The sequence below is a fragment of the Sinocyclocheilus anshuiensis genome, unplaced genomic scaffold, assembly GCF_001515605.1.
Source record: "Sinocyclocheilus anshuiensis isolate Anshui unplaced genomic scaffold, SAMN03320099.WGS_v1.1 scaffold257, whole genome shotgun sequence".
In the NCBI taxonomy this organism is placed as follows: domain Eukaryota; kingdom Metazoa; phylum Chordata; class Actinopteri; order Cypriniformes; family Cyprinidae; genus Sinocyclocheilus; species Sinocyclocheilus anshuiensis.
In genome coordinates, this window is record NW_015539889.1 from 1813174 (window position 1) to 1828304 (window position 15131).

General features: G+C 38.6%; 1 protein-coding gene across 1 annotated transcript in view; it reads left to right on the forward strand.

Moving 5' to 3' along the window:
- Window positions 1-14318, forward strand: part of LOC107685721 (forkhead box protein J3-like) — a 146773-nt gene extending 132455 nt beyond the window's left edge. The window contains exons 6-12 of the mRNA XM_016482418.1: window positions 5450-5578; window positions 8615-8684; window positions 10002-10400; window positions 10784-10885; window positions 11353-11541; window positions 11631-11732; window positions 11932-14318. Of these exons, the coding sequence (XP_016337904.1) occupies window positions 5450-5578; window positions 8615-8684; window positions 10002-10400; window positions 10784-10885; window positions 11353-11541; window positions 11631-11732; window positions 11932-12044 (1104 nt within the window). The 3' untranslated portion in view covers window positions 12045-14318. The remainder of the gene's footprint in view (window positions 1-5449; window positions 5579-8614; window positions 8685-10001; window positions 10401-10783; window positions 10886-11352; window positions 11542-11630; window positions 11733-11931) is intronic.
- The last annotated feature ends 813 nt before the right edge of the window (window positions 14319-15131 follow it).

Consider the following 15131-nt stretch of genomic DNA (forward strand, 5'->3'; position numbering starts at 1 on the left):
AAGTGCTCTGAGTTGCTGCAGAAAACAAAATAAAAAATTGAGCAACAACAAAAACGTAGCTGGAGACGTGCTTATTATTGAAAATGCAAACTCATTCTCTGCCAGCAGGAGGCGCTTTTATAGTGATTAAACTAGCAGTTTCTCCAGTAAGGGCTGTAATCAAAGTTAGCTCCGCTCATGAACACTACTTTATCAGATAAAATAAAAATGCCATCGAAACCTTTCTGAAGACAGGCTCTTCCCTTCAGAGATACATTCATATAAAACACCCACGCTGCGTTTTGATTTTGAAACATGCAGTGCTTATGTTTATTCAACGAAGTACAATGCCACAAATAAATCAATGTATGGGAAACACTGGTAATGTATATTGAAATATCGGAAATGTGTTTAAAAATCATAAAAAAATTATATCGCGATACATATTGATATTGAATTATTATCCAGCCCTAATATCCTATTATGTCAACACAATAAACCATGGATCTTTTTATTGATTGTTTTATTGTAACATTTATTGTTGTTTTAGCACACCTCCAACAGACTTTTCCTCTCTTACAGTGGTTAAAAAATGCAAGCTTAAGGTATGACTGATTCATATGGGAAGAATTTCAAGATCCACCCATAGTGGGATTTCGGGGTTATCCCATGAGCATATGCTTTCTTTGCCCTCCTACTCGAAACGCTGATAGACTAGAAACCAAACACACAGGAGAGCAAAAACAAGACAGCAGGGTTTGGTGGCTCCTTGGAGATGCTGTTTCTCAGTGTGGGCCCTGTAAACAGAGAACATGCCACGCCTCTTGAGCACTTCATGCCAAGCCACAGGAATTCCCTTTTTCTCATACTTTCCCGCCTGCTAGTGCAGGCCAATGGGATAGCGCCTGTGCTGCATAACACGGAGAAGGAAAGCCTGGCTGTCACTGAGCATTCTCTCTCTCCCTCTGACTAAATGATCACCATGCTATGCTTTTCCCTCTCTTGGTTCAGCTGGTTAAGCAGAATCGCAATCGGAATCGGAATTTATAAAATTCAAACGATACCCAAGCCTAATAATGATACTCGGTGCTTAATATGAGCTTTCATAATCTTTTTCTTCAATTGCATAGTAGAAATTAATTTTAAATGTTGCTAAATAAATCAAAATAAATATTTGATATATGTGTGTATAATGTGTATATATGTATAATATATAATTTATATCATTTTATTATGTTATTGTTATATATATATATTTTATATATTTGTATTATATTGATTAACGTAAAATGGTTTGAAGCTGAACATTTCTTGAAAGCTTCTTACCTTCTTTCTAACTTTTTCTTTAAAATGCACAGGAGAAATGTAATGCTAAGTAATCAAGATAATTTTGTTGTATGTGTATTTATGTGTGTGTGAGAGAGAGAGATTTGTAATTTAATGATATTATTTTTTATGTTTTAAATATATTTGTAATTTATTCTTTTATATTGTAAGATTGTAACAAAAGATGGATTGAAACTTAAGCTGAACTTTCTTCTTTCTTTCCATCTTTCTTTCTTTTCTAACATTGTCTTAAAATTGTGTAGAAGTAGAAGTTTTCTTTTGAATGCGAGCTTTGTTAGAGACACCTGGGTGGATTTCTCTTTGATTTCATAATCCTTGTTTCATGCTGCAGATTAGTCGCCCGTATGAAAGACTCCACTGGCTTTTGACTTTAATTCACGGCTAAATATAGCGCTCCTTTTCCACCGCAGCAAACACACAGGAGTATTTGCAATGGATTTGTTCACCCCTTACCTTCTCTCTGCGTGTTACTTTCCCACTGTGCATGCGTGTGTGTGTGTGCGGACATGCACACAGTGTTAGTATGTAGGCGTCTACGTTTTGGGCCTTGAACAAACAACAGTGTGATGAGGTCTTTAAATCATACTTTATGGATACAGGGAGTAAAAATAGATTGTGGTGAAAGGCTCACGGCTAAAAGCCTCTTTTATGACTTAATTACATATAACATTTATACTTGTTCTTCACACCAGGTTTTGATTATAATTGTAACTGTTTTCTGCGTGATTGAATTTTCGACATGCCCGAGCTTAGTTGCACACAGGGTTAGTTGTTCTGGTAATGTACTGTTTCCAGGCCTAAACATAGCTGAAAGAGTGAAGAGTTATAATATGTAAATCATTTCATGACATTAACCCCCCATCCACCCTCAATCCAGTGCAGCCCCTGCAACCGTTATGCTCCACTCTTTTGATGAACAGGGAATAATAGGATTGGGAAACATTTATTCTGCTTGAATGATAATTCTCTGTAAGAGACCGTGATCTGTAATGTGTCTTTCTATCTGCTGTCGCGCTGAGTCAAGGAGGAACAGGACCGAAGCATTTGCTGCATCTCTTGTAGCAACCAAAAATCTTTTGGGCCTTTCGCTATTGAAATGGTTAACCCTAGGTCTTAGAAAATGTCCATACAATGGAAGCCAATAGGGTTTTGTTTTTTTGGACCCCATTGGCTTACATTGAGACATTAATCAAAGTTTCTTCTTTTGTGTTCAGCATACGAAAGTTTTGCTGCCCGGACAGGTTTGGAACGACATGATCATAATGACCGTATTTTAATTTTTGGGTGAGCTGCCGGTTAAGTGTAGCATGAAAGCCTCTGTACATCCTTACTCAGGCAGGTGAATCTCGGGACTTGTTGCATGGTTTTAGTACTACGCTGCTGCTGCCAAGACATGTGGCGTGTGATGCGAGCATGGCCAGCATTGTTGCGATTCCATTCATCCTTTCCTACCACACCGAACTCGATGTAGGACTATTCTCCCAGGAGCTCATTATATTCATTCCCATACCATCCCTCCAATGCCTTATTTATTCTCATTTTGCGACCAGCACATATTTGCAGTTTAGCTTTTCAAATGATAATTGGGATTATCATTTTGAAATGGAGGTTCTTCTGCTTCGGAAAACTGCGCATTCAACAGTGCACACAGAAAGGTCAGGGTCTCTGTAGCATTCGGGACCTTTGTGAGCTGTCCCAAACCAATTTGTGTTGTGAGAGTTGACGGTTTCAACGCTGCCAGCATTGTGACCTTTACTGAAGGATAGCTCTCCCCTCTCAGCCGTCTGAGACAGCAGATCATCTTGCTGGCCACCAGCCACGCTCTCCCTCTATATGAGCCACAGTGTGGGGTGCGGCATGTTAACGCTGACCTTGCTGTTGTACAGACAGTGTGGTGTACGCAGGCCACATGTCACGTATTGAAAAGGACCAAGAATTCCTCTCAAGACTTCTGAAACCAAATGGTTTCTGTTTGATTGGCTCCTTTTCCTCAGCACTCCACCCGCGGTGTCTGCGCTGCAGAGACTTGTCGCTGTCATATCTCAAACTAACCTCTGGAATGTACCTGACAAAAGATGAAATAGTACAGTAGCTTACTCCTTTTTTTGGTCCTGTATATTAATTTATAATAAAAAATACTATATTTCTGAATTCCAGTTAATATAAAATAGGTTTTACGTAATTACATTTTAAATAATTTATAATGTAATTATAATATATAATTAAAAAAAATAGATTTAATATGGTACTGTCTTGATATCATAATGAAGTAAAAACCTAATGCATATATACAATTAATGAATTACTGAATCAATATATACAATTTATGTTGTAAGTTTAATATTTTTAATAAAAATATTTTATATATTTAATATTTTTTATATTAAATATAGAAATATAATTAATTTTTTTATTAAATTATTTTTATATATACAAATATAATAATTAGAGATGTCAGAATTAGCGTGTTAACGCATGCGATTCATTTTTTTTCAGTTTAACGCGTTACAAAAAATATTTAACGCAATTAACGCAGGGGCGGAGCTAGGGTTGGCCACCCCACTCACAACTGCTGCTTCTGTCTCTTTTTTTCTTGAAAAGGATTGCATTTATTTAGACAGAACGTCTTTACGACCACATCAATTGGAAGACTTTTCAGACGCGCAGTCCAACTTCACCTCAGCGCCAGGCGCTAGTCAAACGAACGTGGAAAAGCTACAGTTGACGAGGGAGCTTCTGTAGAACAGATGAGATGTTGTCAGGCCATATGTCAGTAAAAAGCAATTTTCTGGTCCTGTCAGCCGTTATACTGTGCTCGTAGCACGTGCTCCTCAAATGCATGCACAAATACGGCGGTGTGTGCTGTATCATATTAAAGCGCAAATGAAACTACGAGCATGCTATGTCATAGTTACGTCATCAGAAGTTACCAAAAAAGGCGATTAAAGCTGCCTTAAAACTGTGTAGAGACTTTAAGATCTGAAGTGAGTCAGAAAAGGTAAAGAGTTGTGAGAAAATACGATGTGTGTCAGATCCACAGCATGTTCAGCAGCAGCAGCTCTTAAAGCAGCCAAAATAACCTAATAACCCAGCAGCTGGGATGTCTGTTAATCCAAGAACAAAAGAAAAAAAGAGCTTTAAGGATTCATCTATATTTAATTTAGAATTTAGTGTTTGATAACTTTATTCAATTTCTGTATATTTCCTGCTTGCTGAAGGGCACAGGTAGCTAAATATGACATTTATTATAATGAGTTTATGTGAAGATTGTTTCAAGTTCATTTAAATTAGAAGTTATTTTTTAAAGTCTAATAAATGTTAAAATTGATAGCTCTCAATTATAGCTGCTGTAATGTTGAATGGCTATAGTCAATGGTTAAATATTAGAAGAAAAAAAAACGATTTCCTAGAGACATCAGTAGTATTGGTATCAGTGATACTCGCCTTCAGATATAAAGAAGATGCCACTAAACAAATATTAAAAAATATACTATTTTTATGTTGTTTCTACATTAATTTGAAGATTGAATGTGGAATTATTGCAATATAAAAGTATATTTAAAATCAGTTGACAGCACTATACATAATATTTATTATTATTATTATTATAGTAATATTAATAATAATAATAATAATAATATAACAATTAAATTAAAATGTGTACACGGTGTATTGAGTGTGTAAGGAAAATAGGTTGTTCTTTTTAACGTCATTAAATGTAAACAGTTTTGTGTTATTAAAGGTAATTTTTGGTGTGAAACCCACATGAACATGTCTAAGAACTTGGCACTTGTGTTTTAAGCTAGATTTTTATCATAAATGCTCTTATAAGTAGTGTTGCTTTCGTCAACGAAAATTATGACTAAATATAGTCGTCAACGAACCTTTATCACGTGACGAAAACGAGACGAGACGCAACGTAAATGCTGGTCATGTGACGATGACTATAATTAAATGTATAATGCAATATTGCTAGACTAAAAAGAGTATGAACGTGACTAAAACTAATAAAAACTAAAATGACAGCTTCACACAAAGACTAGACTAAAACTAAAATTAAAACAGGCCGCCAAAAACAACACTACTTATAAGTCATTGACACTTTCCATTTCTTGATTTCCAGGTGGCATTGTACAACCCTGACCAGGACGGGAGTGACAGCCCTCGAAGCAGCCTTAACAATAGCCTATCTGACCAGAGTCTGGCCTCTGTTAATCTCAACAGTGTGGGCAGCGTGCACAGCTACACACCGGTAGGAGTCCAATTCTCCATCTTTCTCCAACTTTGCAGCCACTATTCTGCTCTTTAACCTCTCGTGAACCTGAAGCAGAGATCTTAATTTGCTGAGTTTTATTGTGGAGCACTGCTTTATGAGAAGCAGCAAGATTCCAGTGCGTTTGTCAGAATGCCAGAGAATGGAGGCCTGTGCATGGGAGTGTCCTGTCACAGAGGTTAAGGGAATGAAAGGCAGAGCTTATACTGCTGGAGCGCTGCTAAAGAGAGACGCTGCCTCTGATGTCCTCCCACTAGAAGGCCGCTTCTTTGTTGTGGTCCCCTAGAAGCCCTGCATGCTTCTCGCTCCAGGCTCTCAGCATTGATCCGGCACAGACACTGATAGATTCACTTCAGTGGACCAGACAATGCTCTCTCTCTATCTCTTTCTCTTTTTCTCAGTCTCTATCTCTCTATTTCTGCTCCATCCAGCTGATTTGAACACTGTAGTCTGTTTGAACATAACCAGATTAAATGCGCTCATCTTTACAGTGATGCATAGTGTGTCATCTGACTCCCACTGCTCATAATTCTTGTGTACAATTAGTCTCTGCTGCTAATCTTGTATGTGAGCAGGACTATCCTTATGCAGGTTTTTTTTTTGTTAGAGCTAACTAGTGTTTCCTGCTCTGATTTTACAATTGAGTTTTGATATTGCTAAGTTAATAGGATAAAACAATGATTGGTAGCACAGGATAATATAGGGATGTGCAATATATCTGTATCTTACTTGTTATCAGCCGATATTGAAGATGTTTTTTTAATTATCGCTTTATTTTAAATATTCATGTCTATATTGTATGTGTAATTTTATGTTAATTTTCCCTATTTTTACATTTGGATTACATATGCCATCATCTGACTTTTGTTAAAAGTCAGTCAAACACGGATTTAATAACACTGTTAAATACAGTATCTAGCAAATTTTTAAAGGAGAACTATTGTGCACCTTTTTACAATATGTAATATAAGTCTCAGGTGTGCCCAGAATGTGTCTGTGAAGTTTTAGCTCATAATATCCCACAGATTATTTATTATATCACTCTGAAAATGGCTATTTTGAGCGGCAGCAGAAATACGCTGTTTTAGTGCCTGTATCTTTAAATACAAATGAGCTGCTGCTCCCCGACCCATTTTCCAAAATAGGGCTGTGCTATTACAGCTCGTACCCCAGATACTGTGCCAAAAAACATCTGTCTGGTTTTGATTGTCTATCGCACTGAAATCATACGTTTTAAGGCCATATCAGTTTAAACTTCTGATATAGTGTTTTCTGAGCGCACACATCTGAAGCACACGCACAGAAAATAGCTGTCACATGGCATGTGAATACTAAACTAAGTTCTCTTTCATGTCTTATTGCACTTAAACTGTCAAATACACAGAAGTTTATGTTAAAAACACGTTAGTTACAAAAACAGTTGGTTATGTCTGTGAAGGGGAACAGCTGGGAACAGCTGTGCAGCCAAAGACAGAACATTTAGTATGCTTTGGTCGAACTTTCGCCATGGCGTTAGAACTGGTACACCGGTGCCGCTTGCGAAAACACAATGGCGGCGCCATGGGTGGAAACGTGCATATTAAGGGATGATGATATTATAATAAGATCCCATTTCTATGTCACAGGGGAAGCGAAATCTGAAGCACTCGTTTTCTCACATGCTTCCAAAAAAATTTACTGGGTTGTTCTTTTTCACGTTTCCTGGGTTGGTAGATGCACCGGAGACCCGATTATAGGACTTAAACACGGAAAAAGTCAGATTTTCATTGTATGTCACCTTTAATGTAAATGTAGTCTTATACTGTAACAAATACTGAACATTATACTTTTGTAATGCCTGAATTCATGTGTAATATTTAAAATTATTTATTGTAGTTTTTAATGTTTTGTTTTGTTTATTCTGACAAAATGGTATAGAATACTAATATCGGCCATTTATTAGTTGTCAGCCATAACATGAAAGTAATTATCGGCTTATTAGTGTCAGCACGAAAGTTAATATTGTGCATCCCTAGCAGAAAATGGTTGTCAGTCCAGTGCTAAATATGGTTGCATTCATATGCATATTTTATATATATACTATTTATGTGTAGTGTAATTCTGGAACCAGTTAGCAGAGGGAGACACTGTAGGAAGCGCTGCCGCTAACAATTATCTGTTCACGGGACTTGTTTGCAATAGCTTTGCATCGTGTTCAGATACATAAATTTCCCCTCACCAGTTCGCACCGAGAGCTAGAATTAGGCTTCTTCAGAGTGGCAGATGACTGTTTTGCCGGCATCTCCAGTCTGTTAAACACTGTTGTCTCGAGCTAGACATGGCAGAGCCTCTGGCCTTGTGTACGCCACAAATATGCTCGGCATTATGGAGGCCTTGGGAGCCATTCTCATTCTGGGCATGAAAGGCATCTCTTCAGACTCAAAACAGTGAGCAGATCCCATTTAGAGTGAAACACTTACGTGAGAGTTTAGACACACACGCTAATTCGTTTTGATGGGCAAACCTGTACTGTATTTATTTAGAAGGATATTTATCATTGGAAAGATTTGTTTTATGGATCAGGGCCTGTTTTTTGCAGGCAAGCTTTTATGATCTTGCTGTCGATTTCGGTTGTGTTGCTCAGTTAGTATCGCCAAGTTGTTAATTACAAAATAAATAGCTGTAAAAACAACTTCAGAGAGTCTCTCAGGAGACGTGTCTGTTTTGATCATGGCTGTATGGTTATGTAGAAATTCAGCAGTGCTCGTAAATAAATGGTCAAGATTTGGAGGGGTTTTGTGCACTTGATTTCGCTCCTGCATATTGTACTGCAGTGTGTCTGGCAGTTCATTTCCTGTGCCATGATGCTGAGTGCTATAGTCAGTGCTGTCATGTTCTATCTGAGCTCTAATCTGCCGGTCACTGGGCCTGGCTGAGCAGCGCTGCCGTAGAGTGGCAAGGCTGAATTCTGTCATTGTTGCTAATCTTGTGTTCATCCCCTCACACAACAGTCATTCTCCTCTCCTCCGCCTTCAGGTGACAAGTCATCCAGAGCCGGTGTCCCAGTCCATGAGCTTGCAGCAGGCCCCTCAGGCCCAGTACCTCTGCTGATAAGAGATGCACCCCTGTCACCTCGCCGATGAGTGTTCTCTGGCGATTGCAGTGATGCAGGGCCCGCAGTCTGCTCTAAAAGCTCTCCACCAAAATAGGTTTACAGTGCCAGCGCCATGATGGACAGGGCCTCTTAAGACCGCGAGCCGCACGCTTCGCTGATTGCTATTGAGTGTGCAGATGTTGGAAGCTTGTCAGGCATTTTTAGAAACTAGTTCAAAACAATTGCTGCATGAATGAAAAGTTGTAGAGAGAGAAATTCTGGTGCGATTTGAGAGAGCAGACGACGACTTTGTGCTGAGTCACCACCGTCTTGGCACCCCAGTGCATTTTAAATAGACAGATTCAAATGTTTTCAAAATGTTTTGCCCTTTTTTACCACTGATAAAAAAAAACCGTGAACAACAGGATAAGGTATGATTATGGGAAAAAGTTGCAAGCTGGAGTCAAACTCGTGCTGTCTATGCAAGCACAATGGCTCAGTTAGTCAAGAGTATGCAGAGTTTCCAGGCTACAGCTTTGACCATCAGTTTTTACCCAACACTTTACAATAAGGCTCTGTAAATTTAGTTTTAGTTAATGTGTGAAGTGTTGGGAAATGGCAGTAAACATGCATTTATTACAGCATTTAGTAATCTTGTTTGATGATGTTATTTTTCTAATAAAAAAATTGTTTTGATATTATCTAATATTAATCAAAAAAATAATAACATATATATATATATATAAAATAAATGTATCATTTTGTTAAATTATATTTTGCTTGTGCATGTTAACATATGCATTTTTAAACTTGAAACATCTTAAACATCTGTTTGTATATGTAGAAATTTGCATACTGTGCCTAACTAATGTTAACATGCTTTTTAAAACTTTTAAAAATGTTTAAAAAAAGCAAATGTAAAAAATGAACATTAAGATTAATAAGTAGAAGATAAATAAATGCTGTAAAATGATTGTGCCTTGTGACTCCATGTTAACTATTGTATTACATATGCAACCTTAATATAAAGTATTAAAGCCTATAAATAAATGCTGTAAAATTGTGCCTTGTGACTCCATGTTAACTATTGTATTACATATGCAACCTTAATATAAAGTATTAAAGCCTATAAATAAATGCTGTAAAATTGTGCCTTGTGACTCCATGTTAACTATTGTATTACATATGCAATCTTAATATAAATTATTAAAGCCTATTGGTGACTACGATTTGAGTATTAATTAATAGTTTACGTTGACATGATGGAAGGGCTTCTGATGAGATGCAGGCAGCCTATTTGAAATGATGCTATCTGTTTGATCCTTACAGGTTTGATGGGAATGCCCTCGGAGTCATCCCAGCAGACCCACACCTCCTGCTCTTACCAACACTCCCCCAGCAGCACCATCAGCACCCACCCTCACAACAACCAGAACAGCATCACTAACTCTCACCCCAACAACGGTAGCCAGGTGCCTCTCTCCCACCCCCCTCACTCGGCCCACAACTCGCCCCATGGACAGCACCTTTCCCAGCATGGCCCTCACACCCAGCACAGCCAGCACCCGCACACGGCGCACAGCCAGCACAGCCAACATCCCCAGCACAGCCAGCACGGGCAGCATCCCTCCCAGCACCAGGCCCACGGCCAACACACGCCGCAGCAGCAGCACCAGAATCTCTCCCACCAGCCTCATCCTGGCCAGCAACAGATGCAGTGCAACACCGGTAAGAGTCTGTGTGTCTGTGATAGTTCTTGCTATCTGATCGTCTCTCTTCTTTTCCTCTTGCTTTCTGTCTCAAACCCTCAGCATACTTCCTTCCACGCTGACATCGCCGGGACAGGCCGATTTCTTCAGGCCTCTTCCAACAGTCATTTATTTTAGATTAAGAAATTTATGGCAACTTTGGAGCAGTCAGCAGTAAATCACAGGGTGATTTATACTGCTTGCTCTAATGAGAACAAAGCAAATGCAGCACACTTCAGGGAGCAGGCCTGTAGCAGAGGGTTATGGCTCCCCCTGCTGCCTCAAACAGGAAGTGCGCAGCAGCTTCCACACATCCAGATAAGTTCTGCTGTGGCCTTCACTATCTTCTTGTTTTGTCTGCAGGTCTTCCCAGTGACTGGTACCCCAACCTGGATACGCTAAAAGAAAGCTGCCGCATTGCCAGCAGCTACAACTGGGCTGATGTTGATCTGTCACCTTTCCAAGGTATAATCAGAATACCTATCTATATACTAAATTCACTGTCATTTTTTTTTTCAAGAGATTAACTGCTGATTAAAAAGTTAAGTGTTTATTATTTTGGTATTTTAAGCAGTTAATTTTGTACAACTTCCACTTAATATGATATATAATGATACATTGTGAGTTGTATTTGACAATAGTAAATTAATTAGTTATTAAATATTTTTATTATTTATTAATAAAACATTTATTCAAATTGTTCAATAAAAATTAAATATTTAAATAATTTATGCACACTGAATTTGAAATAACTTTTTAAAATATTTTTAAAATTAAAACGATTTTATTTAAATATAAATATATCAATATTTATATAATTATATCATATTTTTATTTTAAATGTGTGTTGCAATGCTCTACGGCATTTCATTTTAGTTTTGAGAAATCAATTGCACAGAGTGATTAAATAATCTCTCACCATTTTTCTGAAGGTCTGAAAGAGAGCATGAGGCAGGCGGAGCTGAATAACTGGTCTCTCGAACCCACTCAGATAGCAGACCTCTGCTCCTCCATCAATCAGTTCTTTGCTCGCACTGGAATCCAGCCACAAGGGGCAGTGCAGCCTCCAGTGTGCCATGGCTCCATGCATCCAAACAAGCCCAGCCCACACATCAACACAGGTGAATGGGCTTATTCATCACTAAAATTCACAGTATCACATATTAAGACTAACACATTAATAGCTTAGTAACATCAGTTTGTTTTTCAGGAAACATGTATATGGACTCGAGACAGAGCTTAAGTTCTATGATGGGTCCGCCAGGATATCCTCATATGCCGCCCATGAGCAGCGCTGGCCCCACTATGACAGGTCCTTGTCTTTTTCAGCTCTTATAACCAGAATACAATTACCTCTATTTTGAGCATTATGTTGAACAGGATCCAGTGTTTAAAAACTAAAATTCATTAGCAGTTTGTGTTGCATATTTCCACAATATGAGTAGGAATACAATTTTCTGCATGTCGAAGCATCTGTACGTCGTGACAGTTCCTCTCTGCTCTGCCCTTAGGTCATCACGCTCAGATGAACCAGCAGCATATGATGCCTGCTGGAAACTTCCAGATACGCCGCATGCCCGCCGACGACATCCAGGACGACTTCGACTGGGACTCCATCGTCTAACCCAGTCCCCGAGAGCAAAGAGTGGTGCAGACAAACGAGAGAGGAGCGTATGGAGGCAGAGTGTTTGTGTTACAGTGCAAGAGGGCTGGACCTGAGGTGTCTGCATGCCCGTGACAGAAGGCAGATTGGAACGGGACACTTAAAAAATAGTGCAGGTGTTGTTCATTATGACATGAAAGAGACTCCTGTGTTCCTGGTGATTTTATGAAACAAAAACAAACAAAAAAAACATATTACTTTGAAGACAATCACATTTACAAGGACATGTTTAAGTGATCGCTTTTATACTTGTCCAAGGGTCAAGTGGTTCATGTTTATATCAAAAGGTTTCCCAACCCACAGCCTCTCTACAAACCCACCAAGCTCGCCCCTGCTCTTCAACTGTTGTTCAGTGAATTTTCGAGTGATTACGTCCAGCTTGTTCTCCCCTCTCATGGTGACTAACTCAGGCCTTGACCGCCTATCAGACAAGATTGGTTCCCTCATTTGTGTTGTGAAACTTACTCTGCGATGCCGGGCACTTTTCAGAAGAGGGCCAACGGTGCAGGTATTGTGACACTCGAAGCACCTGCCATTCTTCTCTCTGGTCATTCAGGCACAAGTAGCCCTTTTTTTGCTCCTCCGACCTTACACACTGTAAAATGCTAAAGTCGCCATGCATCCAAATCCGACGCCAGCAGATTTGACTGATCGTTAAGGCTCATAACGAAACGTGTAAACCACATTACCTGCAGTATTTGTACTTGTGTATCTTTGCTGTCTGAAGTGTGTCATGTTTTTTGTCACTAATAGTTTTAGGCAAGTCTGAACGTGTGCGTCAGAAAATGATATCGATCCAGACCTCACTATTCCTCATCGCTTTAAGTTTGCATGCACAATCCTCATTCTGTTGACCATCACCCGTCAACCTGTAGTCTCCCGATCGGAAAGCCCTCAGGACCTGCCACTGAAAATTTCCTGCGTTGTTTAGGAGTGATCACCTCCCTGACTGGAGGTTTGTGGGACACCAGAGAGCCCTGTTCACGTTGAGAAATCAGCCTGCTGTGTGGCTCTTTACAGCAGCGTGGATAAGGAGATGGGAATCAGGTCAAGGCACATTTGCTTAATGGTCCGCAATAAAAGAGCCCTCTTTATTTTAACGCTAGGACCAACCGACATGAAATCGCTTGCTCTTTGCTGCACTGACAAGGACTTTTAGCAGAGAGCGTACCTTCACTTTAGCTGTTGCTTTTGAATGCTGGGTGTAGTGTAATAGTGAGAGAAAGGAGATGACTAAAATGTTTAGATACACTAATAGCCTTATTTTGGAGGAATGTTAACTGCTACTAAGAAGTGGTGCAAAGTTTAAAATCACACACATTCAGAAATTCCTTCAAAAAAAGAAACGAATGCAGGAACTAGACAGTAACTGCATCCTGATCTATCAAGCGTAGCACCCTAAAGCAACTGTCACTGTAATTAGCATCCTACAGTCTATATTTTGAGAAGTTTAGTTGAAAGTGTCTGCTAAGTTAACAACCACAGTGTCATGTTATTATATCAGCGATTTTATGGAATGTGTTTGTGCAATATAATTAATTTAGGGCTATCAGTGATTACAATCATCTCTTTTGAAGAGCACAAAACTAATGCACAAGATCTGGACTAGAATAGCGGAACCCAAATTAGAAATAGGTCCATGCTTTTGACCTTCAGCTGGGTATTTCTCGGTGAGAAGCAGCTCTTCTGTTAGACCAAATTCTAGAGTGCAGGGCTGATTTGGAAAAGCCATAAAATGCGGTTGAAAAGGGAAGGAGTGGATCTGACACCTTGGTCTCCTTGGTTTTCTGTAGTTTTCAGTTATCTTTATGGGTTTTGTTTTATTATTCATCAAAGTGTAAGTGTTAATAGACTTGGAAAAGTAAAATGATCTTATGACAATCTTTTATTTTTTTTTGTATTTCAGTATTATAGTATTTACACTAGTCGTTGAAATGTTTTGGCCTTTGATCCCTAAGGCCCTTAATGCCGTAAACCAAACTTTTAACAGTTTGTCGTATGTCCTTCATGAAAACACACATTTAAACCTCAAACTCAGAAAGGAAAAATAAATTATGGTTTACATAAAGAATATTTTTAGGACCATTAAGATTTGGAGTTCTGACATTTAATTAAATCTCCCATCCAAAATTCTCATTACTGTGATATGTTCAGACATTTCTTTTTCTTTTTGTAATTCCTGTTGTTCTCAGCAATGATTCAGTAGTCATATTCTCATTACTGTAATACAGTATTTTCATGAAAAAATCTGAATAATTAAATTTATCTTAAAGGCAGTATAATACTGATAAAAAATTAAATACTGTTTTATTTAGCTTTTTTTCTTTACATTACTAGAAATTAAATTTTTACAGTCTATTGTAAAATAAAACAACAATACACTTGAATAAAAAATCTTAATGGTCTTAAAAATTAGTTTCTTTGAGCAAAATATTTCTATCCTTTTTATTTGGGGTTAAATGTGACAGGTTTTGAGAGATTCACGCTAAAACGATTCTGATTGGTTAAGGAACCCAGTCAAACGTTCTTCGTGTTCATCTTCATCATTACATAATCAGTTGTCAGATTCTCTGATGCTGATGGGGTTTAAATTGGCGAAACCATATTACTAAAGCCTAACATAACCCAGAAATCCAACTCAGTTGGCCATGAGGCTGAATTTGTGAGTCTGCTCACAACAGTGACAGAACTGTTATCCACTGTACCCCAGACAGACCGGTTAGCGTCTGTGTTTTTTGTTAGACTGCGATGCTGTGCACATTGTTCTTAAGCTAAGCTTCATTGCCCAAATCTGCTTTGGCTCCCTGCATCCTTTTCTTCCTCTTTTCTTTCCATCTCATGTTTTTGTTTGGATACTAGTGAAGTGTTCACAAGCCTTGCTTACCCAGCCTCAGTGTTTGTCATACAAAGAGCTTTGACAGCTTTTATCTGGTCATTTGTGCACTTTGAAAAGAATTCAGAAGCACAAACGCTCATGTCGTTCATTAACTCAAGCAGGATCTCACCTCGTTCGCTCACTGCCGAGTGAACGTCTGGCATCGATCCACC